The sequence below is a fragment of the Phocoena phocoena genome, chromosome 16 (genome assembly GCF_963924675.1).
Source record: "Phocoena phocoena chromosome 16, mPhoPho1.1, whole genome shotgun sequence".
In the NCBI taxonomy this organism is placed as follows: Eukaryota; Metazoa; Chordata; class Mammalia; order Artiodactyla; family Phocoenidae; genus Phocoena; species Phocoena phocoena.
The window spans coordinates 109,579-135,637 of NC_089234.1; the positions used below are offsets into that span (position 1 = coordinate 109,579).

Below are 26,059 nucleotides of genomic sequence, written 5' to 3' on the forward strand. Positions count from 1 at the left end.
ATTCCACCATCCCCCAAAGGCCACTTTGATGCTCAGAAAACACAGGATAAAGACCTCAGGTCGGTTCACGGAGAGTCATGTGGGGACACCAAAAGTGGGGATCAACCCTCCCACCCCTCCCCCCACACCCCCAGCCCTGCAAACCCCTGGCCCAGGTTTTGCTCACCCCTGGAGAGCCGGCTGGCCATCTGACGGAAGTGGTGTCCTTCCTGAGGCCTGAGGGGCCCTGGCCAGAGAGCAGCACAGAGCAGCAGTCCCTGAGGGCCCACGTGGAGGAGGCCAGGGAAGTGCCCAGACACACAGCCTAAGACGGCACACCAGGCAGGCAGAATGGGTCTCCTCTCCTGCTATGTGCACACATACACCTGTGTGTGAGTGTGTGTGCATGTACCTGGGGGTGTGTGCAGGAGTGCACCTGTGTGTGTGTGTGTGTGTGTGCGGGCACAAGCACTCCCACGCCTGTCCGTGTACCTGGTGCTGGGACAGGGAACAGTACGCACCTGAGAGCACCCACATGAGTGCGGAGGTAAGAGGTGTATCTGCGCGCACTGGTGTGCAGGCACCGAGGCCCCCTTGCCAGGTGTTAGCTCAGGGCGAGGTGCGTGCTGGGCTGAGAGGGGGTCAGTGCTGCAGCAGCTTTGAGAAGGGTTACAGTGCCCCCATGCAGCTCTCACGACCCAGCCCCCTGCCCAGCACACATCACACCTGCATCTCTCCGCTGTCCAGGGTACTCAGAAGTGACCCCCCCCTGCCAGGGAGGGCTATGAGAAACTCCACCAACTCCACTGAGACCTTGGTGACAGATGTCATCCTGCTGGGCTTCCCTGGACTGTGCCACCTTCAGGGGCCACTGCTCGGGTCATTCTTCACGATCTACATGGTGACTGTCCTGGAGAACCTGGCCATCGTGGTGACCATCAGAGCCAGCCATCCACTGCACACACCCGTGTACTACTTCTGGGCCAACCTGTCGGTGCTGGAGACCCTCTACACCTCGGTCACTGTCCCCAAGCTGTGGGCTGGCCTCCTGGCCTCGGCGAGGACAGTCTCCTTCTCAGGCTGCCTCACCAGCTGCTCCTCGTCCTCTGCCTCGGCTCCCCTGAGTGCTTCCTCCTGGCCACCACGGCCTGTGACCGGTTCCTGGCCATCTGTCGCCTGCTGCGCTAGCCGGCCATCACGGACTCGAGGCTCTGCTGAGTCTAGCCCTCAGCTCCTGGCTGGGTGGCTTCCTGGTCTCCTTTGTGTCCATGGCTCTCACCTCCTGCCTCAGGCTCTGTGGCCCCAACGTCCTCAACCACTTCTTCTGTGACATCTCACCCCTGCTGCGGCTCCGGCACCATCACCGTCGAAATGCTGGACTTCGTGGCAGCCCTGGCTGTGCTCGCGACCTTCCTGCAGTGGCCGTGGTCGCCTATGCCCACATCGCGGCCACAGTGCTGAGCATTCCAGGAGGGTCCAGCCGCCACGAGGCCTTCTCCACCTGTGCTTCCCACCTGGCGCTGGTGGCCATCTTCTACACCACCACCATCTTCATGCACGCCTGGCCTCACGCCGTCAGCTCCTTCGACTTCAATGAGCTGGTGTCCGTGGTCTGCTTGGTTGTGACCCCACGGCTCAACCCCAACATCTACTGCCTGCCGAACCACGACATCAGCAAGGCCCTGGCCAAACTCCACCAGGCCCCTGGCCCCTCCTAGCACCAGCTGCAGGGGGAGGAACTTCAAATCCGTCCCCCGTCATCTGCTTACAGCCACCAGCCCACACCAGGCAGGCCATGGCTCTCTCCCAGTGCAGCCAGCAAGCTCCTCTCTTCCCCCCTCACCCTGAGACGGGAGCACAGTGAGAGCTGCCGAAACTCCGAAGGCTCCAGCTGCCTCTCACAGGGAGCTTCAGCACCCGATCAGGGGACAGCTCCTCAGCCCAGGACGAGCTCACTCCGAGCGAGCTCCCGGGAAGGTCCCCCTCCACCGTCACTCCCCCGACCACCTGTGACCTGGTCAATCTCTGGCTTTCCCCCACGCCTGGAAGCTTTCAAGATCTCCTTGTTGTGTTTGGTGTCCAGGGTATGCTTGTGTGTGTGTGTGCGTGTGGAGTTATCATGCTTGGAGTTTGTCACGCTTCTAGAATTAGAGACTTGCTTTCTCTCACCAGCCTTGGAAAGTTATCAGCCATTACCTCCTTAAACACTGCGTCTGCCTCATTTTTCCTTCCTCTCCTTTTGGTTTCAAAAGCGCATGTATGTTGGAACGCACAGCTTTGCATAACCAATACGGGCAGGCATTTAAAGGCGTCGTCACCTCCACAAAACTTGCAGTTAACCTGGTGAGGACCCACCCTCTGTGATGAACGCCCTGATGCAGGCCCCATTCCTCATCTCCCTGGGCTTGCTTCTCGCCGGCCCAGCAGCTCCTGCACGCATCCTCTCGAAGGCTCTCCAGGCTCGGTGGCGTCTCCTGGGGTAACTGCGATGAGGGGAAGCACCCTGCGGTGGTCAACAGCCTGACTGTGGAACCTGACCCCATTGTCATTCCCAGGCACGTGACCATCAATGCTGCGGTCAGGACCACTGTGGGCCTCAAAGATCCTCTGAAGGTGGTATTAGCTCTGGAGAACGAAGTGGCTGGCTTTTGGGTCGAAGTCCCAGGTGTGAAGCAACTTGGTAGCTGCGCCTACAAGAACTTCTGTGATGTGCTTGAAGTGTTAACTCCCCTTGAGAATCCCTGCCCAGAACCCCTGCACACCTGTGGGCTTCCCTGTCACTGTCCCTTCAAAGAAGGCACCTACTCACTGCCCAAGTCTAACTTCTTCCTGCCTGACCTGCAGCTGCCCAGCTGGCTCAGCAGCGGGAACTACCGGTCGGAGACCATCCTAAGCAACGGGAAGCGCCTGGGCTGTGCCGAAGTCTCCGCCTCCCTAAAGGGCAGACAAGGTGGCACTTGTCACAGCAGAATGAAGGGGTGTGAGGAAGGCATCCTCTTCATCTGTCTTACGTTGGCCAAGGCCAGATTCTACTCTCTGTCCTTTCTACAATGATGACACTTCCCCGCTGAAAGTCATTTTACGCCACCTACAAAATTTTTAGGCGTGAGCCAGCAGCCCTAACCGAAGCAAGGATGAGCCTGGTGGTTTTTGACAGGCCAGGACGTCCACTGGGCTGGCCACTGCATTTTCCTCCTCACCCCCGTGGCTTTCTAAGAACTCATTTTCTAAACAGTCAAGGAAGGGGGCTAACGTGTTTTGTGACCCCCTGTTCAGACTGACCCAGTCTTGGTCTCCTGAAGTACCTTTATGACTTCTCTCATTGATTTTGTGTGTGTGTCACCGACCTAAAAGCGGAGTGAGAGTACTAACAGTTTTCATTTTACTCCCACCCCCTCTTACAATGAAGGGTCTGAAGGAGTCGATCTCAGTCTGTTCCTCCATTAACTTCTATGATTTAGTGCTCTTTTCTAGACTTGCCCAGCTAACAGTGGGGCACAGTGTATCCTGGAGAGGCACGGCGTGTGATGGGAGAGATATCTGAGAATGCTCTATGTGTTTAAGACGTCTGCGAACTCAGGTGCCTGCAGGGCAAAGCGCAAGACATCAGTGGACCACGCGGAACATCACATTGTTTCCGGGCACATCTTCCATCCTTTCCTTCGTATAACATAACCGATCCGAGGCAGCTGCTGCCCAGTCTCGAGCTGGGGGTATAATCAGGGATGAGGGGACTGGGCACATCCGGTCCATAGGGACAGCTGCTGTCTAGCTCTAGCCAGTAAGCACCACAGGAGAAGGCAGGCTTCGTCAGCTCTGCCTGGCCGTTGGCTGCCCAGCTGCGGGGGGTGGTAAGCAGTCGAACTGCAGAGCCTGTGGCTTCTCCAGTGCACGGCTGTCTCCTGGTCTCAGGCCGGACTTTACTCTGATCGACAGAAGTGGTGAGAGTAGGAAGCTTTTCTTGTTCATATTTTTTAAGGGAACACATTTAAAGGCTCTCCATTAAGTATGATGTCTGCTGAGGGTTTTTTTGAAATACAGCCTTAATCGAGTTAAAAAATTCATTTCAACGACTAGTTTTCTTGGCATTTTTCCCCACCAATGAGTATTGATGGAAATCAAACGCTTGACAATGGCGATCGTATAGCTATATGTAAATGCACCAAATCAACATGTTGGACACCTTACATTTACAACATGTTACATGTCATATGTATTTCAATTTAAAAAATAGCATTTAAAAATTAAGAAATGGCTCTCTTTTGCTCAGGCCCATGGCATGTCTTCATCCTGCCAGGAAGCTCCGTAGCCACTGACAAGACCAGAAGTGGCCTGATAAACAGTACAAGAAAGCAGAGCCCAGAGGGCCAGCCCTTATGGAGGCGCTTCTCACGCAAAGGGAACTGTGCTCAAAACAGTAGGGGTTGAAGCCAAACAGCCAAATTCTGCCATAGGGAAGTGTGTCAGGCTTCAGTTAATGAAGAATGGCCCAAAAGTCCCAGCCTTTGCACCCAGTGATGGTTGTTTGAACTTTACGGAGAAAAATGATGAAGTTCTGGTTGCCGGATTTGGTCGCAAAGGTCATGCTGTTGGTGACATTCCTGGAGTCGTCTTGTAGGTTGTCAGAGTAGCCAATGTCTCTCTTTTGGCCTTAACGCAAAGGTTAGAAGAAAGGACCAATATCGTAAGTTTTGATGGTGACGGCCCGATAGTAATACATTTTCACATGCAAAAAACGCCCCAAAAAACAAAAGATTAAGAAATGCAATGCTCTGTGTTCTCCTTCTGAGAAAATCACGAGCGTTCTTCTCCGTTGGCGCGGCAGTGAGTAAAGTACGTCCGCATACTTGACGATGTGGAAAGCACCTGGACCTGGGTGGTGCGACCTGCTTCTGATGTACTCTTGGGCTCAGTGGCTAACATTCTATTTAGATTTTTCATGTTGATATTTAAACATAAAATAGTCTAAATTTTTTTCTGTGCTTCCCTTATATATTTTAAGAGAAAAGGTTTAGGGTCTCGAAAAGGGTTAATTAAGCCTCAGCCCGTGGCTCTTTCTACGTGGTGCCCTTGGTTCTTCTCTCTCCTCTGAACAACTACCGGTCAGACTCAGAGCCCAAAACTGTGCCCTTTCTCTCATATTTGCTATGTTTGCTGCTCATCCAGAGAACCTTCCCTAACTTTATAATTCAATTCTCCTGGTTGTTTCTCAGAGGTTCTTTCTTAGCCTCGGCCTTTGTCACAGCATCCTGTTCTTACATGAATAGTATCCCCCCCAGCTTTTCTGAGCCTATGAGTTGGAATATTTTTTGTTTTCTTAGGTTTTCTTCTAATTCCTCAAACTTCTTGAGCCTTTCCCCCCCGCCATTTCTTTACCTTGGTCTTTCTCTGTTGTATTGCAGACTTTCTGTCTTTGGATGCCTGATAAACGCTGTTTGCTGTTCACACTTTAAAGCGAAGCAGTGGGAAGGCACCTGGAAGCTCCCTGTGCTCGGCAGGACCCTTGAGAATGAGGGGGCAGGGACGGGCCATCGGGCTGGGGACCCTCTAAGTGCAGGTGACGGAAAGCACTCATCCAGAGAAGGTCCACAGCGTCAGCTGTGGCGCTGCCTGACCCGGGAGGTCGAGGGGGCACAGGGCCCGACTCACTTGCCCTCGGGCTCCATGTGAAGGCTCCACAAGGGTGACGGGTCCTCGCATGCAACGGCTCCAGGCGCAGCCTCCCGCGGAAGGAGAGCGGCCTCTCTCAGCAGCTCAGACCACGGCCAGGGGCCTTACACTGGGAAGCAGGTCCACGTGGCCAGGAAGAGCCACAGGGCATGCCACATCCCCTCACAAGACCAGGGGAGGGGGCAGTCACAGTCAGACCCCCATGGGCCGAACATAAGAGAGGGCTGGCTCCCCAGGGCACACACATGGATGCTTTGACTGGAACAGGGAAAGGAAGCTGAGAGGCCAAAGCAGCAGCTGTCCCCAGCAGGCCCCCACACCGCGCCGGGGCTTCCAGGTGCTTCCTGATACCGTCAGAGAAATGCCCTTGTTTCCTTGGGGTGAGCAACACGCTGGGGGCCATTCTGTGCATGGGACCGGGGGTGGGGGGGGCTCAACCAGAGAATGCAAACCTTGGACGAACCCCCATTTCTGTCCCCACCCCTCCTGCCATCCATCACCACAGCAGCCCAGTCCCTGAGGCTGGGCGGGAGGCCAGCTGCCCCTCTGGCCCAGCTGGCATTTGAAACCCACAGGCCCTGAGATTGCTCAGGAGAACGTGTGGAGCAGCGGTGCTGAGCCCCCAGGGACCACGAGGGTCTGATGGAAGCTGAGAGATCGAATCACATAACAACCCTCTGAAGTTCAGGAGGTCCCTGTGCCCACCTCCGACACCATCAAGAGGGCCTGGTGTCCCCAGGTGGAGTGGTTGGGGTGAAGGCCTAGAGTCAGTGGGTGGAGGGGAAGAGATTCCAGAGGACAAACCAACCTTGGGAAGCAAGACAGCACCATTTCAGACGTGGTCCCAGAGTCCAATCCGGCCGGGACTGGGGAGGCCCGCTGGCTTGAGCAGTCGGGTTACCGGTGGTGGGGCTACCTGAGGACCCCCTGGAGGAGCCTGAACAGTGGGCACTAAAGGGCGGGAGGAGGGGGGCCCACGAGGGGGTGCTGCTCTGGGACTCAGACACCATGGGGCCCTGGAGAGCCGTCCTCCCCTCTCTGTGCACCGCGGTCAGGAGCTCAGGGTCCGACGTCGCATTCTGTGGTCCCTGTGTCTGGGACACACCCACCCCGGGAAGGATGGAAATGAGGAACGGGAGAGGGTGGGGTGGGAGAGGTTAGGGTTTGGGGCGGGTGGAGTGGGATGGACTGTGGGAAGGTGGCGGTGTGCGCACCGGGTGCTGAAGACAGCGGGGCAGAGGGTCCTGTCGAGAGACAGGACCGGGGTGGGGGCGTGGGGGGGGGACGGGGGCCGCTAGGACGGGGTGCTGGGCAGCGAGAGGGGCTGCGCCTCGGAGCGCCTGCCTTTGTCTCCTCCCTTCCGTCTCCCGGGGGATGCGCCTCCGCGTCTGCCCACCCCCAAGCCTAGGGCGGAGGCCTCACGCAAAATTCAGGCTCCGCGGTCGGCGCTTGGCGCTCGGCGCTCGGCGCTCCGTGCAGTCTCCGCCGCAGCTCCGTCCTTCCCGCTCGGCAGCGGTCCCTGGAGCGCGGCCGCCGCGGTTCCGAGCGAGGCCCGTGGCTGGTAAGGCCGGGCGGCGGAATGTGGGCGCGCACCGGGAGGCTGCGGCTGGCGCCCGCCGGGCTAGAAATGAAGACGCAGCGAGGGGCCGACAGGGCCCGGGCGGAGGGTGGAGCCTCCGGCAGGTGGTCGCATCCCGGTCCCCCGGCCCAGCAGCTGAGCCAGGCGGTGGGGGTAGGTGGGGGGGGGGAGCGCGAGGCAGAAGCGGGCGGGAGGCGACACTAAGCTGGGCCCGGGGCCTGCGGCGGCGGGGCGGGGTCCGCACAGGGTGACGAGCCCGCGAGGCCCGAACCGGCTCTGGCCCCGCGCAGCCCCGGAAGGGGTGGGAGGGCCGGGCCGAGTCTCACCGTTGGTCCCTTCTCCAGACCCCTATCTGGTTCCTTGGGGACCCTCGGTCCCTGAAACCCCAGGGTGGCCTCTGGTCCTGCTGAGCCCTGGAGACCGGAGTCGGTCCTTCCAGAGCAGCCCGGAATACGGGGCCCCCTCCCCAGGCCTGAGCGCCCCCCGTCCACCGGAGGGTGCTCACCACCGCCCATTCTTTGCCCCTACTCCACCCCCACCCACCCCCAAGCACAGAATAACCCGCAGGTTCTGAACCCTCTCACCCCCTGCCGCCCCTTCCCAGTTACTGAACAAGAGCCCACGCCCTCCCCAAGCCTGAGTCTAATCCTCAGGCATTACAACCTCCTCCTCTTAGCCCACGCCAGCCTGGGCCGGTAGTGCTCCAAGGTGCTGGGGCCCCATGTACCACCAAATGCTGAGCCCCTGTCCCCAGGCCCCGGGCGCCCTGGGCCTCGCAGAAGCTGAGGTCCCTTCCTCCGTCCTCCCGCAGGTTTTGCTCCACGAAGATGAACTGGACTGCCGCCGCGTGCTGGGCTCTGCTGCTAGCGGCCACCTTCCTCTGCGACAGCGGCGCGGCCAAGGGCGGTCGTGGCGGGGCTCGCGGCAGCGCCCGGGGTGGGCTGCGCGGGGGCGCACGCGGGGCCTCGAGGGTGCGCGTGAGGCCTGCGCCCCGCTACGCCGGCTCCTCACTGCGCGTGGCCGCGGGAGCGGCGGCGGGGGCAGCGGCGGGGGCGGCCGCGGGCCTGGCGGCGGGCTCGAGCTGGAGGAGGGCCGCGGGGCCCGGGGAGCATGGCCCAGACGACGACGAGGACGGCGCACCCGGCGGCAACGGAACGAACAGAAGCGTCTACAGCTACCGGGCGTGGACTTCGGGCGCGGGGCCCACGGGTGACCCTCACCTCTGCCTGCTGCTGGGCGGCGCCCTGGGCGCCCTGGGGCTGCTGCGGACCTAGGCCGGGCTGGGCTCGGGGGCCACATCTGTCCCCAGCCCGCGCCTGCCCTGCGGGCCACCACAGAGGCTGCCCAGCACTGAGCGCCCCTTGCCTCCACTGCCCAAGGCCTCTGAGCCCAGAGGAGCTGCGTGGCCAACTCCCGACAGTCCAGCAGCCTCTCCTCCTGTGACCCAGAGGCACCTCCTGTTCCCCCTCCTGCCCGCCCGATCCCCTCCCCAGCCTCCGCACCTCCCACCCTACCAGGGGACCAGTGGCCCCTCAGCTCCAGGATGCCCTGCCTGCCACTTGGAGGTTAGGGTACCCCCCAGCCAGAAAGGCAGGTGTCCTGAGGTTCCTGCACCATCCTGGCCAGCTGCCCACCACTCTACAAGCTGTTCAGGCCACTCCAGCTCCCCTGACCCCACCTGGACACTTGAGAGGTGTGGACGGTGCTGACCACCAGGCAGAGAGGTGGGCCCTCAGGCTGGGCTGGTTCGGCCACACCCCTGAGGACGTGGTGGCATCCCCCCCAGAAACAGCCCCAGTGGGCCAAAGGACTTGAGGATTTGGGGGAGAGGAGAGGTTTCCCTCGCAGGCTGTAGTGTGCTGCCTGCCTGTCCAGAAAGGAAGGGGGCCACATCTGTGGATTAGTGAGCCCAGACGTGGCCCCGTGGTTCTCCAGACGGCTCCCAGGATACCCTCGCCCATAGGAACTGCCCACGCCTTGCCCCTGCCCTTGGGCCCAGGACCCGTGTCCCCCCACGGGCAGACGCTTTGCGAGACCCGCCGCCAGGGGCTCCCTTAAAGCCACTTTGCTCTGACTTGAAACACCTCTTCTTGGACCTATTTTGGAAGAAAAAGAAAATCTGTTTAAACTTCAAGAGTTTTCCATTCGCTCTGAGCTCCAGGTCCACGTTCCAGGATAAGAGAGCCCCGCCTGTACTCGGGGACGGCAGCTGTGGCAGGCAGCCCCTCGGAAGCTGAGGGCGAGGTGGACCGGAGGGGCCGGGGCTCCAGTCAGACCCACGGCCGGCATGGCCACAAGGCAGGGCCCAGTGCCCAGCAAGTAGCACCAGATGTGAGGGCACCTGTCCAGCAGAAGCAAGCCCAGGAGAAGCTGAGCTTCCTCCACACCCCAAGGGCTGTCAGAACGAGGCCAGAGCGGCCTCTGAAGAAACCGGAGGGCGCGTCCTGACAAGGGTTTGCGGCTGGCACTCAACACCCGCGCGGAAGGCCAGCCTTTCACCTCTCAGGTGCCTTTCCCTCAAGCCGCCAGCCTGGTCCACTGGCCATGAGCTCAGCCCGGGGCCCCAGCTCTTTCACATGTGCTCTGGCTTGAACAGCCTCTTGTTCCTCAGAAGGACGGCTCCGGGTCTGGCTTCCGGCTCAGGCTCTCCTGTGCTCAGCAGGAGCTCCCCGGCAGGGCTGCCTCCAGAATCTGCCCTCGCCCGCCCCGGGGCTGCCTCCAGAATCTGCCCTCGCCCGCCCCGGGGCTGCCTCCAGAATCTGCCCTCGCCCGCCCCGGGGCTGCAGGGCCTTTGGACTCGGCTGATGGACGCCAGTGCCAAGACCAGCATCTCCCAGGAGCCGTGCCACCTCTACTCTCCCACAGATGGCACTCAGCTCTGGTTACAGTGAAGGTCTCCAGACTATCCGCGAGACCTGGACCAAGCACTTTCCTCCAAAGACCCAGGCGCTCCGCTGCAGGACGCAGCTCCCCGCAGCCTCCTGTGTCCACACTGCCAGCATTCTTGGGTGCGGCGCCCCGATGCGCGCTGTCCTCCCACACCAAGCTCAATGCTCCCAAAGACCAACAGGTCGTGGCCAAGCCCTGGCCGGGGCCTCAGAGGCAGCGTGACCGTTTTAAAATCTTGAACAGGGGGACCCATCAGGGCGGCCCCCGGTTGACTCAGTTCTCCCTGATGGGCCCGGCCAGGCTGTGCTCAGCCTGAGACCCACCCGGACCTGGACTGTGACTGGCCCAGACCTTCACGCGCCTCTGTAGCGTGAGCCGCCAGCACACTCGGGACGTGATGGAAACACCACTCTCGTCAAGCTTTTCCACACACCAGCCCGACTCCAGCGGCATCTGGCGTCTGGCACGCTGCGAGTCTCTGAATGCTTCCCACCCCTATGGGTCAGGGTTCCGGCAGGAGGCCGGGGGGTGTCTCAGGAGACTTGGCAGGTATGCTGGGTGTGGGGCAGCCACACGGGGCGGCAGGACCTAGAGGGGCGCCTACAGGAAGGGCCGGGGCTGCTGACCAGGTGCAGCCTACCCCATCCCCACCCCTTCCCCCCTCCGGCCTCTCCAGAATGCAAGCTCGTGGTCATGTTCCTGCACCCCTTCAGGTGCGACCACAGCAACGCTGAGCACCGCCTCCGGGAAAAAGTCCTGCTGTCTCATTAGCTGGAAGGTGCTGGGAGGCGGTGGGGAGGCCTAGGGTCTCCGCTGACCACACCAGCCTGTGTGCGGCTGGGCTGTGAGCAGAGCGGCCCCGGCCACCGAGGGGACAGGTGGTCCTTGGGTTCTGCCACAGCTACTTGGGACCTCTTGTCCGTGTGTGTGTGCACGTTTTAGTAGTGAAATAAACGCTCTGCTGCCAGTGAGACTGTTTCTTATTGCAGGACCCAGGACTCCGTGTCGGGACTCCTACACAAGAGCCTTGGGTACTAAGTGGTTCACGTTCCGTTTTTCCTCGGTGAGGGGCCCAAGGGGCTGCACAGGTGCACAACGAAAGGGCCAACCACAGAGACAGGGCTTTTAATTTTAAAATTACAGATTACACTTCCAGCTCCTTCTGAGAAGACACCAGCTTCTCCTCAAGAGAATATTTAGGAGATACTGAACATGAGTGAGTTTCCTCCCCCCGCCAGGCACCCAGGGACGTCCACTGCCCTAATGTCCACACCCAGGCTCAGTCCCCTGTAACCAGGGGCTGGGCTGTGCAGCAGGAGGGCATGGCCTCCTTCCTAGAGCAGAGACCGGGGAGTATACAGTGACCAGCAAGGAGCCTGTGGACAGGGGACTCCTGGGCGCCCACCCCTGGCCGTGGAGCCGCGAGGCCCTCCTGCTGGACTAGTCAGGGCTCCGCCGCAGGGGGGCCCTGCAGGAGGTCCCGGTCCAGCATCACGGGGCCCAGCACCCCGCTGCGGAAGGCCCGCAGGAAGTCTCGGGCGGCCGCAGGGTAGTTGGGCTGGACAACGTTGACGTCACCTGGGGAAAGCAGGAGGGCCCGGTGAGGATGGAGCCCCACTCGGGAGCTCTAGCCCACCCACCTCAGGCCCGTTCAGGTGGGCGCCTGCACTGCACATTTGGGAAGCTGGAGCCTCCAGAAGCCACAGGAAGAGGGTGGGGCCGCCCCGCACACCCTGCCCCGAGCCCAAGCCCAGACCGAGAGCCCCTCCCCCAGAAGCTCCGCCCCCCGAGCCCAGCCTGGGGCCACCAGGTCTCACCAGTGCCCGTCAGCACCTTCACCTTCTGGGTCTTCCTCAGCTTCACGGCCACACGCTTTAGCACACTGGCGATGTCGTCGCAGGCCTCACCCAGGCCATAGTGCTGCACGTACCTGTACACAGGGCGATGGTCAGCAGCTCCACCAATGACCCCTCGTGGGTGCGGGTGACCGCCACGTGGACCTGGGGGCCTCACCGACACCTGCCTTCCGCGTGGCCACGACCAGCTGCCCGAGACCCACTCCCCCACCGGGGTCCTGGGGCGGCGGCCAGAAAGGCTGCTGCTCCCAGCGGTGTCATCCCCTGACCCTGAGCTGGCCTCCCACGATGGCAGCCCGGCCACTGGCACACACTCAGTTTGCTGCCGAGGCTGCATTGGTGCCTCTAGGCGGCTGGCCGGAGATGGACAGCGGTATTCCCCACTGACTCGTGCTCTGGGCCTGGGGGGAAGAGCCAGCATGGGACGGGTGCGGCACATCAGAGGCTGAGAGGCCAAAGGAGACCAGCGTCTTCCACGGACACGTGTCTCCCTGAGCCCCGGGGCCAGGACCCCTGGACCAGCACCTGCGCTGGCCCCTCCCCCTCACCGCCCGCCGGGCAGGCAGGGCTGCGATGTGAACTGCAGCTGCAGAGTGGGGGAGGCCAGACGGACCTCAGGCCTCGCGCCTGGACCCCACGTGAGCATCGGAGCCGATCTCGGAACGACAACCCCGAGGAATGCGCGTCCAAAATCAAACTTCCCAGAGCAGCAGCTGCGCGGGACCCTCTGTCCCCAAGAGATCGAAGGCAAGGAAGACTCCCACCCACACACGCCCAAGACCTGCCACCCGCAGGGAGTCGGCTGTCACGCTTCCCAGAAACACCGAGGACAGCGGAGGTCCAAACTGAATGCCTCGAACATCAAGCAAAACATGACATCTCAAATTCTACTTCCAGGACTTCCCTGGCGGTCCAGTGGTTAAGACTCCGTGCTTCCAGTGCAGGGGGCACGGGTTCAATCCCTGACTGGGGAACCAAGATCCCACACGCTTAGCCACGTGCAGCCAAAAAAACCAAAACCCAAAAACCCACATATGTCAAATCCCACTTCCATGCAAATGGGCTAACAGGGACTGGGTCTACTCGCCACCTGGAATAACAAAAAAGGAAGAGACAACCAAAACTTCACACAACAATGGTTTTCAAGGCCCAGACATCAGGCCACAAAGAGTGTAGCCATGGGAAGGAGGAGTGCAGGGAGGGGCCCCGGGGAGCCCGGAGCGGAGAGACGGCGCTGGGGACCAGGGCAGCTGCCGGCTGCAGGCGAGTCAGACAGGGCAGAGCTGCCCAGGGAGAGGGCTCGGGAAACTGGCAGACAGCCACCCTCAGATGGTCAGCAGAGCAAGTTTCCCAAGGCCAGAGGCCAGGAAGAGCCACCCAAGAGGCAGGAGGGGAGCAGCCGGGACAGACGGAACCCAAGATCCACAGGCTGGGGAGGGGGCGGGGCGCCCTGGGAACTATTCCAGGCCCACCTGACAAACCGTAAAAGGAAGGCCCAAAAGGACCAAAGTGTTTCCAAATAACGGTCCCAGAACAGGAATATAAAGACACCTGTCACCAGAAAGGTCCGATTCACGTGCCTGCCCCCCGTCAAAAGCTGTCAGGTACACACAGCAGGAAAACAGAGCCATTACAAGGAGAAAACCAATTACCTGAAACTGCTCCACATGTTAGAATTCCCAGACACTGAATCAGTTATTAGAACTGCGTTCCCTGTGGTTACAAAGTTAAGAAAACACACAGAAGATAGTAAAAAAAAAATGATCCTAATCGAGTATCTAGAGGAAAGCACTATGAAACACACACTCAGGGGATTAAAGCAGGTCAGATTCTGCAGCAGAGAGGGTGAGGGAACTGGAGAGCCAGCACTGCCGAGCCGGCGGCCCCTGCGGCCAGCGCCTGGGTAGTGGAGTCCTGGGAGAGAGGAAGAATGGCCAGAGATCATCCGAATGTGACACAAACTACACAACCACAGATGCGAGAACTCGAGGAACGAAAAGCACAAGAAACATGAAGAAAACCACACCAAGGCCCAGCGCCATAAATTGCTCAAAAACTTGATAAAGAGAAATCTTAACAGTAGCCAGAGGGTCATGAATACAGAGAACAAAGACAGACAGACAGACTTCTCATCAGGAACAACAGCCGCTCTGCGGGACTGAGGAAATCCGTCCATCTAGAATTCTACACGCAGGGCAAACGCCCTTCAAAAACTAAGGTGAGATGAGCACATCTTCAGACAAACAGCAACCTGCATCACTGTGAGCGTCACAGGAAACCCTCGGACAGGAAGATGGCCCCAGAGGGAGGGCAGGTCCACACACAGACGAGGAGCCGTGACTGGCGAGGCTCAGAGTAAACTGCCAAGATTGAGTCTTCACTTTACATCTGTGTGTAAACAAAGCTCGGCAGCATGTCTGCTACATAAAAGCAAAACGTGTGACAAGACCGGCCCAGAGGTGAGGGTGAGGAGAGTGGAAAGGCCCTCACACCACACTCGGCATTAACACCTCCGAAAAATGTTCTACAAACCATAAGGCTACCTCCTCCAAAGTTACAGGTAACAAGCTGACAAAGGGGAATCATAAAACAGGCCAGAGAGAGAGAGGAAAAAAAGAACAAAGAATAGTTGGGACAAATGGCAAGATGACAGGTGTAAACCTAACATCAGTGATCACATCAGATGTAAATGGTCTACCCAAAATGAAAGCAGAGACGGTCAGACTGGGTACACAGCAAGGCCCAACTACAAGCAGCCGATAAACACATTTTAAAAGTAAAGACGCACAAGCTCAAAGTAAAGCGACAGGAAGGATGAGCACACAGACACTCTCTTGAAGGATAAAGGGGGTCACGTCCTCAAACCACCAGGAGAACCCAATGACCCCCTGAAGCTTTCCACCCCCGACAACGGAGCCTGGAAACTCATGAGGCAGCTGCTGCCAGGCCAGCGGGGAAGAGAGCAGCCCAGGCGGTGGTGGGAGAGCCCGTCTCCCCACGGGCAGCACAAACAGGAAGAGAGTCAGGAACACGGAAACAAGGAAGGAACAGGGACCGAACAGCAATCAACCAACAGCAACCAAGAAGAAAGAGAACAGAGAAAGTCAATGAAACCAAAAGCTGGTGCTTTGGGGACAGTCGATAACCTGTGACTGATGTCCTCAAGGTGATAAAGCAGCGGGTCCCCAACCTTTTTGGCACCAGGGACCGGTTTCGTGGAAGACAGTTTTTCCACGGACGGGGTCGGGGGGGGGAGTGGGGTGGCTCAGGCGGTAACGCGAGCGACGGGGAGCGACGGGGAGCGGCAGAGGAAGCTTCACTCGCTCACGCGCCGCTCATCGCCCACTGGGCGGCCCGGTTCCTAACAGGCCACAGACTGGTACCGGGTCCCCTGGGGGTTGGGGACCCCTGTGATAAAGGACAGCTCTGGGGCCCCAAGGGACACCGGCGCTCACACCGTCCTCAGCAGCGAGAACGAACCGACCAGATGTCTACACAATGAAACCTCCCAGTGGTGACCAGTGTTAGAACACGGATGAATCCCGAGACGACGAGGCCGAGCAGGGAGTCCGCACCATGTGGCTCCACTCGTGAGATTCTAGGTGATGGGAAGCAGATGAGGCAGGAAGGGGTGGGGAGGAGGGGCTACAAAGCAGCATAAGAATTGGGGGGTCTTCTGGACTGTGTAACGCTTTCACACGTCTATTAAACTGTACACTTTAAAGGACTGCACACTGTCTGTCTACAGTACTTTAACGGTGCTGTTTTTTCAGTCACGTTTGTCTGGAATGGGAGAGAAAGGGCCCGCCTTCCCACACTCACCCCAAGAGCTGGCGCTTGTTGAGGGTGTAGAGAAGGTAGTCAGCCAGGGTCTCCTCGCCCACCAGGTGGTCCAGCACGGTTCCTGGGAACGGGCAGCAAGGGTGAGCGCACACACGTGCCGCTGAGGAGGCCAAGCCGTGGCCTGACCTGCCCCCACCAGCCCCGCCCCACCTGTTAAACAGGAGGAGGGCGCCCCTCCAGGGCAGGCCAGGAGGACTGGTGGGGTCAGAGGGTGCAGAGTGTGTCACCTGTGAGCCAGGACCACACACGCTGCCCAAGACGTCCTGCACCACAGCTCTGGACATCTCTGTGGCAGCCAGGCCAAGGCTGGCACGAGGCGCCCAGCCTGGGGGCCTGGGGGCCTAATGTGGGGGGCTGGCTCACCACACAAGGCCAGCTTCAGGCCTGTCTCCACGCTTTGGATCCGGGGAGCCAGCACCCCGGGGGTGTCCAGCAGGAACATCAGCGGCCGCTCACACACCTGTGGGCACAGAGGGCAGTCGGTCAGCCGCTCGAGCAGCCTCAAGCAGCCCCTCCCACCAGGCCCTCTGCTGGGCCCCATAGGCTTGAGGAGGCCCCAGAGCCTGCCCGCCAGTGGCGTCACTGCCACCAGCTCTCAGCTACCCCACAGGATGCCACTCCCACGTGACGTGGAGAACGAATAAGAGCAGGAACCCAGCAGCTGCCCTCCTCCCAGGAGGACAGGCTCTGCCCTGACCCTGTGTGCCCTCGGGCAGCTTCCCTCACCTGTGAGACGCGGTAGCACCTGTGCCCTCCCCCAGGCTTGCTGTGAGGACTGGGGCAGCGCTTGACAGACAGAGCAAAGGGAAGGGGCGGTGGAGGCCCGGCGGCCGAGGGCCCCTACCTGAATCCTGGACATCACAGCTCTGGTGATCCCAGGCTCGCCGCCCACCCTGGTGGCTTTTCCTGCAGGATAAAAGAGGGTGTCAGTGTCTGTTAAACACACAGGCAGGTAACCTACAGAATGAGCAACGACACACGTGGAGACCCGGAGGGCCCCTAACACCAGGAGAGAACTGCCTCCCGGCCCTGAGAGTGGCCCAGCACCTGCTGAGCAACGGCCGTGACGTCTGGACCGGAGCTGCCCGCCGCCATCACCTTCCTCCCTGCAAGACCGGGTCCCAAGCATCTGCCCCCACACCACCCAGAAGAGCCTGTCGGTGGGGCCACTCCTGACCAAGAGGCCGCCTATGCTCTGAACACTGGCTGCCCTGGGGCCCAGCTCAGGGTGTGTCCCAAGCAGTTTCTGCACCCTCTGCTGAATCAACACAAGAACAAAGGGACACATGCATCTGTCGGCACACGGATGGATAAACGAAATGTGGTCCGTCCACACCACAGAGTATTATTCAGCCCGAAAAAGGAAGGAAATTATGAATCACGCTACAACACGGATGGACCCTGTAGAGTTAGGCTCCATGAAATAAGCCTGACACAGGTCAAATCCTGTGATTCCAGTTATGTGACACCGGAGCTGTCAAATCCACACGACAGAAAGTAGACCAGAGGTTCCCAGGAGCTCAGGAGGGCGGTTACCATTTATGTCTAGAGTTTTCGCTTGAGACGGTGGAAAAATCTGGAAATAGGTGGTGTGATGGTTGCACAGCACTTAACGTACTTAATGCCAATGATGTTTTTTAAAGCCACAACTAAAGAAAAATAAACAAAACAACAGCTGACTATAACAGCTTTCCAGTTGGCAGCGAAACAGCCCGAGATGATGGTCTGGCACTGTTCGGGCTTTGGGGTGGTTCCCGAAGGACACGCTCATGCAGACTTGGTCTCAAAAGTTGATAGGCGTGGGACAAGGACACAGGTCTGGGGCCCCCCCTTCCCAGGTCCCGGCCTGACGTCTCACCCCACGTTTCCTACACACCTTGAGCACAGCGGGTCAGAAACAGATAAAAGAAAGGACGAGATTACCAACGTTTAGAAAAGTCATCGCATATACTAAACACTATAATTAAGCATTTAGTTTTGAAGAGAGAACGCGAATGAAGTATAAAATGTATAAGGGAATGACTGTGTCTCACCAGCTGACTGCATGCCAGGCTGTTACCTCCTCCTGGTGGGAAAAGACCCCCTGACGAGCTGGGGTCTCGGGCTCTGAAGTTCGTCCCAGCACGAGAACCAGAGCCTGCCCCGGGGAACTACCTTTCCTGAGGTGCTGCCTCCGCAGGGAGTTGATGAGCGACGACTTGCCCACGTTGGGGACCCCAATCACCATGATGCAGTACTCCAGGTTCTGCAGGCGCGAGAGCAGGGATCAGCGGCCCAGCCAGAACCCCCAGACCCACACACGCCCAGGCCAGCTTAACAGGAAGGACAGTCGCTGCACTGGCCCTGCCCACCCACCTACTGAGACCCGGAGGACAGGGGGCTCCCCAGGATGTGCTCAGCAGCTGGGTCTGGGGCTCCCCAGCGGGAGGGACGTCCCACAGCTGGCACTGGCCCACCACCAACCTCTCCTCGGTGATAGCGGTAGCTGCTCCCAACCAACTCCGTGACCTTGGGGATTATCTGCAAGAAACAGACCATAGGCACTTTCCTGGGGGAACTGGCCACCCTTAGCTTCTGGAGGTGGACACTCCAGCACCCAGCACCAGACAGCTCAGGTCCAAACACATCAAGGTTCAGGCTGCGCTACGGCAGGCGGGGGTGGGGGTCGCCTGTGCCCCACCTCGTCCCTCCACCAGGAACCAGGACAGACCCCATGGGGCGACGGCTGTGACTGCCAGCACCTGCTAAAAAGATGCACGTCAGCCGGTGAAATTCTCAAATACAACTGGGAAAACAGGCACTAGACCCTCCACAGGCCCTTCCACCTTATGACCCCGGAACGTGTCTCGCAGGCTGACTCTGCTCCCTTCCCACCATCAGCCGTCAGGCCCATGCTGCCCTCGGCACCGGGAGATGAGCGTGCCCAGAACCCAAGCAATTACGGGTCGTCTCCGACACTGTGCTTCTTACGGAAGCACAACCTAATTCGTGGCATTTCTTTAACGTATTTAAGCAGAAGCATTAGAGCACAAAACAGAAAAAAAACCCACCTGCTTGATATTTTCATCCTTCACACAGTTGGTAAAAATGACATTTTTTAGGCCTTCTCCTTCTAAGTGTTGTATAATTTTCTGAAAGAGACAAGACGAAATTTCCATTTTAAACACTAAATGAAGACATGGGCAGTGTCATACACTAAAGCCCAAGATCTGCTCACCAGCCCAGAGCCGTAGCGGCCGGGGACTCAGGGAGGAGGCTGGGCCCACCGGGCAGCGCGAGGGGCAATGCAGCACCAGGGACAGGCTGCCTGAGGAGACGTCCAAGGAGGGCAGCCTGGCCCCGGGGTGGCCCTGGGCGGCTGGCTCCATGTGAGGACACAGGGAGAGGAGCCCACACCAGGTCATTCCAAGTCACTCCCAGCACTGGAACTGCTCAGCGCTGGTCTCTGTCTGGTCGCACCGCCACGCCCACTCCTAATGAGCTTCCGCTCAACAAGCTCCACTGAAACTAAGCTCTGAACCCCATCCGATTACAAAGTCCAAGGAATACTTTAAAAGCCCCAAAGTAAACTCAGGTTAATATGAACTTACTGGCCATAACATGAAGCAAAACCAGCGCATGACTGATATTTTTACAACCAGTATTGCACTGTTTGATCAGCTACTGATTTACTTAAAGGAACAAAGAAATCGTTCACTAATTCATTTAGTTCTACTCATTTATGTTATTTGTTATGAGGACGCAGATTAAGGTCAGGCCATCACAAAGACACATGTGAAGCTGTGCTTCAAGTGTACAAATCTGCACGGGACGCTGCCACCCACTCCACAGAGGCAGACACAGAGGGGCCACCCTGGGGGCTTCTCCTCTCCTCTCCTCCCCAAGCCCTTGGCCGCAGCACCTGAGAGGAGGGGCAAACACCCCAGCCGCCTCCCACGGGTGAGATCCCCCCCTACCCCCATGTCCCCTTGTCAGGCCACCTAGTATGCCCGTCACTCCACAAAAATCAGCATTTTGGAGCAGGAACAACTGAAGGGTGATACGACCCAAGTCTCAGCGAAGCAAAGCAGCTGAAAACTTGTGATCACCAGAAACTACAACTGCCCCTGCAGTGAAACCCGTGGGGTTCTGTTCTCAGAGCGGAGCGCGCTCGGCAGGAGGGATTTCAGTGAGCAGACGCGCAGCCCGCACGGCAGGGGCAGGGTCCTGATGGGCGACGTCTTCCGCTCGGGTTCTCAATGAACGAAGCACCCTGTGGTTTCAGCACTTGCGTTTCCCTGGAAACCGGGCGCTACAGGCCTGTGGCAGGGGTTGAAATAACTCAAGTACCACAGCCAACTAGGAAACCAGGGACGCGTTCCTGCTGCTGTGAAAGGAAAAGCTCCACAAAAGACAAAAACTGGCTTGATTTCAAGATTCTGACACCTACTCTTTACAAAGGATTTGGTAACAGCAAGAAAAGCAGAGAAGAACACTTCACAAGTAACATTTCCTGAATCTTCACGTTTCTCTTACTCCGGGAAAAGGCGAAACATACCCCCGGCCTGGTCACTGTATCCCCATCCCGCAGGGCTCAGGGAAATCCCCTAGCTGCTTTGGGCCACCCACCTTCCAGCTTCCAGACCACTCGGTGGGCAGCAGGCAGCCCACAGGTCAGCCAGGGGTCTGGGAAGCCATGGGGCTGGCCAGCGAGGACAGCAGGGGCAAATGCAGCCACCAGGAGGCCTCCAGGCCAGCGCTGTCCAGGGGACGGCCACTCACCTCATGAGGCAACAGAAACGTCAGCAAATGAAAGTGAAATAAAACGCGGACTTCGGCCTCACAGCAGCAACTACGACCCACGTGCTCACAGCCTCGCGGGTCCAGCAGCCGCCACGGGGGGGCGCTCGGCTCCGGCCCAGCCGCACCTCCCGGCCACCTGCTACAGGAGGCGCACGCTTCGATCACTTGGATCATGAGTTAAACAAAGGGTAGTTTGCTAAAGCCGGCAGGCCCGGGCGGCCTGACACCACGTCCGCCCAGTGATCCGGTCCGACTCAGGGGCGCTCACGCTGAAGGCCCTGCAGGGCATTACCTGCTGCTCCTTCATATCCGCCAGGTCCATCTTGTTGAGGACGAGCAAGTGAGGCTTAAGCCCAAGGGTCTCCTGAAACAGAGGGTTTCGGCCTGAAAGTGGGATGTGGCAAAATTAAGGCAAAATTCCTTCAAAGCTTTACCAGCCAATTAATGTACTTTACCTTGTCTTGTTACGCAGACTGGACCACCTTCGAAAGGAAACCTTCAGAAGGGACAGGGCAGAGGAAGCCCGGTCTGGGAGCAAGCGAGCTCGGGCCAGCCCAGCCTCCCAGCCTCCCACCAAGACCAACCCCCCATCGTGCCTGCCCCGCCAGTGCCACGGAGCCACTGCAGGCCGCTCGCCACTTCCTGTGGACAAGAGGCAGAGCACAGACAGGGCAGTGGCTCTCAAGTGGCTTCTCAAACAGGAGTGACGGTGGCAAAAACAAAAAACAAAGCTCACTGGAAGGTTTTACGACTAGACCATTGTTCAGTTGCCAAAATGATCTGATGGCTCAAAAAAAGTCCCTCCCACAGAGTCCTACCTAGTACATGTCAGACCACCGCCGCCACCCTCTGGAGCTCCCACGAAGACCTCCAGTGAGCCTGCCTCCTTACTGCCATGGGCAGGCCCTCTTTCCCTCAGCCAGGGGCCCTTGGCGCTCACTGCCAAGTGCCACCTCCTGTGACACGGACCCAGGCAGGAGGGAGGTCTGTCTGTGTCTTCATCTCGTGAGCACTCGGCCCCTACCTGGTGCTTGTCTACTACGAGGCCAAGGCCTCAACGTGCCCTGGGTCTAGGCACCCAGTCAAGTGCTGTGTCCTCACCCACACAACAAAGGGACTTTCCGTAAACAGCCCTCTTCCCTCAGAGGTTAACCAAGCCTGTGCTAATTCATAACGCTGAAAGCCTCCAGACTCCCTCACGGCGCCGACCTGGAGGAGAAATCAGAACGTCTAGAGACTAAAGGAGCAGAGGTGGCTTCTCATCACAGCACACAGAGCAGTAAGGGCAGGTTTCATTGTTTTTCAATAATCAGACATATAACTGCCAGTAAGCCCTTCTGACTGGCATGAGGTATTGTACGAACTGATACATTTAGCCTACAGTAGAGAAATTCCCACAGGCCTTTGAAACAGAGAAAACAGTCCCTCGCCCTCCACCCTAGAGATGGCAATGACTCTCAAGCCAACACCTTCGCCATACAAGGAAAATCTAAACACAGCTCAGATAAGTACAACAAAAGCAGGCTCTGAAAAGTATACTGAGCGAGATGGTTACATCTTGCCAATCCACGCCTCAAGTACAGCGGAAAAAGTCTGGTTGGCAGGAACGTTTTAATGGAGGTTTCATATCCCACCTGGACTGGGTTGGAAGGCCTGGGCGTGCCAGGCAGAGGTCTGAGAGAAACGATGCCACCTGCGTATCAAAGGGGAGCTTTCTGGGCCCCACAGAGATTCTGGTTCACTGGCCTGTAAAGGGGCCCAGATATCGGTATTTTCAAAAGCCTCCTGGGGGAATTCTCGTGCGGAACGAGGACTAAGAACCACTGCTTCAAATGCCAATAATTATGACAGGTGACGCCGCTGACCACTGTGGTGCTGACTGGACCAGAGCAGGGACCAGAGGAGGTAGACGGAAACAAGGTTAACAAGCCAGGAACGCCTCCTGCTTGACTCAGGAGGGTCTCCCCTGCACTACAGTTCTGCACCCAATGCCAATGGGGTTGGGGGACGTCCCTCACCACCAAGCAATCCTCCACCACCACCAGCTGGGTGTCCCAGTATTCAACTCAGTTCTGCCACTATCTACCTGGAGATGACATCAGACCCCACAGTTAACTTAAGGGCTCAGGACTGCTACCACCCCCCACTTCAGACACCAACTGCAAGTCGAGGTTGTCACCTGGTGACAACCAACATGCTGTCTGACCAACGGGCTATGGAAGGAGGGTTCCCACGACCCCCTCCTTGGGTCCTAGCAATATCAGTCTGCCAGACCGGCTCAAAGAATTAAGAGAAACATTTTACTTACTAGATCAGGCTTATTATAAGAAGACCTGGGCTTCCCTGGTGGCGCAGTGGTTGAGAGTCTGCCTGCTAATGCAGGGGACACGGGTTCGAGCCCTGGTCTGGGAGGATCCCACATGCTGCGGGAGCGACTGTGCCCGTGAGCCACGACTGCTGAGCCTGCGCGTCTGGAGCCTGTGCTCCGCGACAAGAGAGGCCACAATAGTGAGAGGCCCGCGCACCGCGATGAAGAGTGGCCCCCGCTTGCCACAACTAGAGAAAGCCCTCGCAGAGAAATGAAGACCCAACACAGCCAGAAAAATAAATAAATAAACAACTGTGGGGTTTTAAAAAAATAATTTAAAAAAAAAAAAAAAAAAAAAGAAGACCTAACTCTGGAATAGCCAGATGGAAAACATGTATAGGGCGAGGGACGGGGAAGGGACCCGGAGCTTCCATTCCCTCTATATGCCACTATGCCTGCATCTCGACACCTCACCAACCCAGAAGCTGTCCCCAGCCCACCCCTCAACCTTTTGGGTTTTTACAGCGGCTTCATTACACAGGCAGGACAGAATGAATCACTGGCCTTGGGTGACTGAACTCAATCTCCAGCCCCTCTCCTTTCCGTAAGGTCAGAGGGTAGGACTGAAAGTTCTAAGGCTCCCATATCAAGGTTGGTTCCCCCAGCAACCAGCTCCCCACCTTAGGTGACTTAGGGTCTTTTCCAAAATCACCTCATTAACATAACAAAAGACACCTTAACGAGCTCCTCACTTAGGAAATTCCAAGACTTTCAGGAGCTCTGTGCCAGAACCAGGACACAGACCAAATACGTGTTGCTTATTATAAGTCACAATGTCACAAGCACCAAAGGATATCCGGGCATCATGGACCTCGATGATACAGTCCACCAGCTTTAGGCTGCTCTGCATCTTCTTCAGCCCTGGAAAACAGAAGAAGGATGCTTAAGGGAAGAAAGGGGTCCATGGCCTTTTAAGAGAGGTAGAAGATTTAAGTTGAACTGTCAAGAATGACACACCATCATAAACAACCTAAAATGAATACATCTGAGTGCAGTGCTCTACTAAACAATAACTGTGTCTCCTTCAAATTCAACCCTGGTGGCTGAGGAGAGAAAGTTCAGGTCCCTGCCTGAGGGACACCTGCACATCACAGGGTGAGGTCAGAGCCCATCCGTCTACACCACTTCCACAAGTGGGCGACTCTAGGTGGAATATTTAACCTCTATGGGTCTTTATCTATAAAGCAGAGAAACACTGACTAACTGACTCATGGGGCCCTCAATACTGTGTGGAGATGACGATGGTGTAGGTACCAACCTCAGCCACTCACCCTGGACGACGCACACACAAGGCACTGAACTCACTCCGCACTAGGAACACAACAAGGCTCCTCTTCTGCGGCTCAGCAGTGACACCGCCCCTCAGCCTCCCCTCCCACAGCCAAGCCCTGTCATTTATGCACATCCTCAGACATCTCACCTCACCCCACATGCCGCCCCCCGCGGGCGCCCCGTCCCTCCCGAGCACCGACGCGCGGAGCATCCGTCACCGAGCCTGGCAGAGCAGGCGCCAAATGGGGGCGGGAGCAGGGGGAGCGTGGCAATCCGTCACACGGGGAAGGGCTGGACCCGCCCTACATGTCTTCTTGGGACCAAACTTTGACAAATAAACGGTAAGAAACTCCCAGAGAGGTTTGGGCGGAAGACAACAAACTCGATCTACGTCTCAAAGGTTTTGAGGTGACTGAATAGCTGAATACATCTTGTAAAGTGCTTTCCTACCCCTACTTCATCTAGTCTCCAAAGTAACGTCAGGAATTTATCTTTTCCAAAGCAGATGTGTATACTGAGGCTTCAGGAGCCGAGTGGCAGAAGGGCCTTGCGACCCCCGCCCTCCCCGCTCGCGGGCGACCCGCGAAGAGCCGGGTAAACAGCGTGGGCCCCGCCGCGTCTCGCCGGACCTCACCCTTGGCCATGTGGCCCGGGAACCAGCGCGCCACGTCGCGACCGTCTAGGGGGAAGCTCTCCCGCCAGGCGGCCCGGGCGGCGCCGCACAGCGCGCGCGTGGTGAGCCTCATGGCGCCGCGTCCCGAGCTCCGCGCAGCGCCGCGGACCGCTCCATCAACGGACTTCTCCGCCGGGCCCGCGACCCACACAAGGGTTCCGACGCTCCAAGCTTCCGCAGCGCGGCCCGCGCGTGCGCGAACGACTCTGCCTCTAGCGGCGGACCCCGAGAGGGGGCGGGGGCCCGTGGGCGGGGCTATGAGCCAGGGGCGTGGCTCCGAGCCAGGGGCGGACCCACGCAGTCCCGGGGGTTATCCGGGTCCAGGGTTTAGTAATTCATTAAATTAAAAAATCCTGGTTCTTCCTAAGCGTATCCTGAGCATAAGTAACAAAATTTAGCAGTCCGCTGTCAGTTTGGTCCCTTTTTACAAACTTGGTCAAAATTTTTCAGATATTTAACATTTAACTTACAAGTGTAACATCCTTTTCTAAGTACTCTGGATTTTAATGTAACAAACAAACTCTGCAAAAACTGACTGCAGTTCTGCTAAATTAAACCTATTAGTACAAACAGCCTCAAAATTCCCTTCACTGTTCCAATACTCTGTATAAATGTAGTCAGATTTTAACTTTTTTTTTTGGCGGCGCAGCATGGCTTGCAGGATCTGAGTTGTGCAACCAGGGGCTGAACCTGGGTCATGGCAGTGGGAGCCCAGAGTCCTAACCACTAGGCCACCAGATTTTAACTTTATATCTCAAGTCTGAGTAACTACTGACTGCACTTCGAGTTACAAGAGTATGACAATAATGTAATTTTTTATTTTATTTTATTTTATTTTGTCTGCGTGGGGTCTTCGTTGCTGCACATGGGCTTTCTCTAGTTGCGGCGAGCGGGGGCTACGCTTCATTGCAGTGCACGGGCCTCTCACTGCAGTGGCTTCTCTTGTTGTGGAGCACGGGCTCTAGGCATGTGGGCTTCAGTAGTTGTGGCACATGGGCTCAGTAGTTGTGGCTCATGGGCTCTAGAGCGCAGGCTCAATAGTTGTGGCACACGGACTTAGTTGCTCTGTGGCATGTGGGATCTTCCCGGACCAGGGCTCGAACCCGTGTCCCCAGCATTGGCAGGCGGATTCTTAATCACTGCGCCAC

General features: G+C 57.9%; 2 protein-coding genes and 2 pseudogenes across 2 annotated transcripts; 3 read left to right on the forward strand and 1 right to left on the reverse strand.

Annotated features, from left to right (window-relative positions):
* The first annotated feature begins 385 nt into the window (after positions 1 to 385).
* Positions 386 to 1,697, forward strand: LOC136136544 (olfactory receptor 6B1-like; annotated as a pseudogene).
* A 645-nt stretch (positions 1,698 to 2,342) lies between these two features.
* On the forward strand, positions 2,343 to 3,033 carry LOC136136545 (ganglioside GM2 activator-like; annotated as a pseudogene).
* Positions 3,034 to 8,055: 5,022 nt separating this feature from the next.
* On the forward strand, positions 8,056 to 8,502 carry SPRN (shadow of prion protein). The gene has a single exon (XM_065894732.1). It carries the CDS (start codon positions 8,056 to 8,058, stop codon positions 8,500 to 8,502), a length of 447 nt encoding a protein of 148 aa, XP_065750804.1.
* Positions 8,503 to 11,455: 2,953 nt separating this feature from the next.
* On the reverse strand, positions 11,456 to 24,993 carry MTG1 (mitochondrial ribosome associated GTPase 1). The gene is made up of 11 exons (XM_065894222.1): positions 24,873 to 24,993; positions 23,763 to 23,827; positions 20,891 to 20,995; positions 18,867 to 18,947; positions 18,280 to 18,336; positions 17,971 to 18,061; positions 16,661 to 16,722; positions 16,180 to 16,276; positions 15,796 to 15,877; positions 11,935 to 12,047; positions 11,456 to 11,695 (listed from the first exon to the last, which is right to left on the reverse strand). The coding sequence occupies exons 1-11, from the start codon at positions 24,982 to 24,984 to the stop codon at positions 11,562 to 11,564; spliced, it is 999 nt and encodes a 332-aa protein (XP_065750294.1). The 5' UTR covers positions 24,985 to 24,993; the 3' UTR covers positions 11,456 to 11,561.
* Positions 24,994 to 26,059: the final 1,066 nt, after the last annotated feature.

What these genes read in the sequence shown, in the direction of transcription:
- SPRN (XM_065894732.1), top strand. Translation starts at nt 8,056, where the DNA reads ATGAACTGGACTGCCGCCGCGTGCTGGGCTCTGCTGCTAGCGGCCACC.
- MTG1 (XM_065894222.1), bottom strand. Translation starts at nt 24,984, where the DNA reads ATGAGGCTCACCACGCGCGCGCTGTGCGGCGCCGCCCGGGCCGCCTGG. An exon ending in CGGATATGAAGGAGCAGCAG is followed by an intron (nt 18,948 to 20,890) that starts GTAATGCCCTGC and finishes TGTCTCTTTCAG; the next exon opens with AAAATTATACAACACTTAGA. An exon ending in CCTGAAGCTGGCCTTGTGTG is followed by an intron (nt 15,878 to 16,179) that starts GTGAGCCAGCCC and finishes GCCCGTTCCCAG; the next exon opens with GAACCGTGCTGGACCACCTG.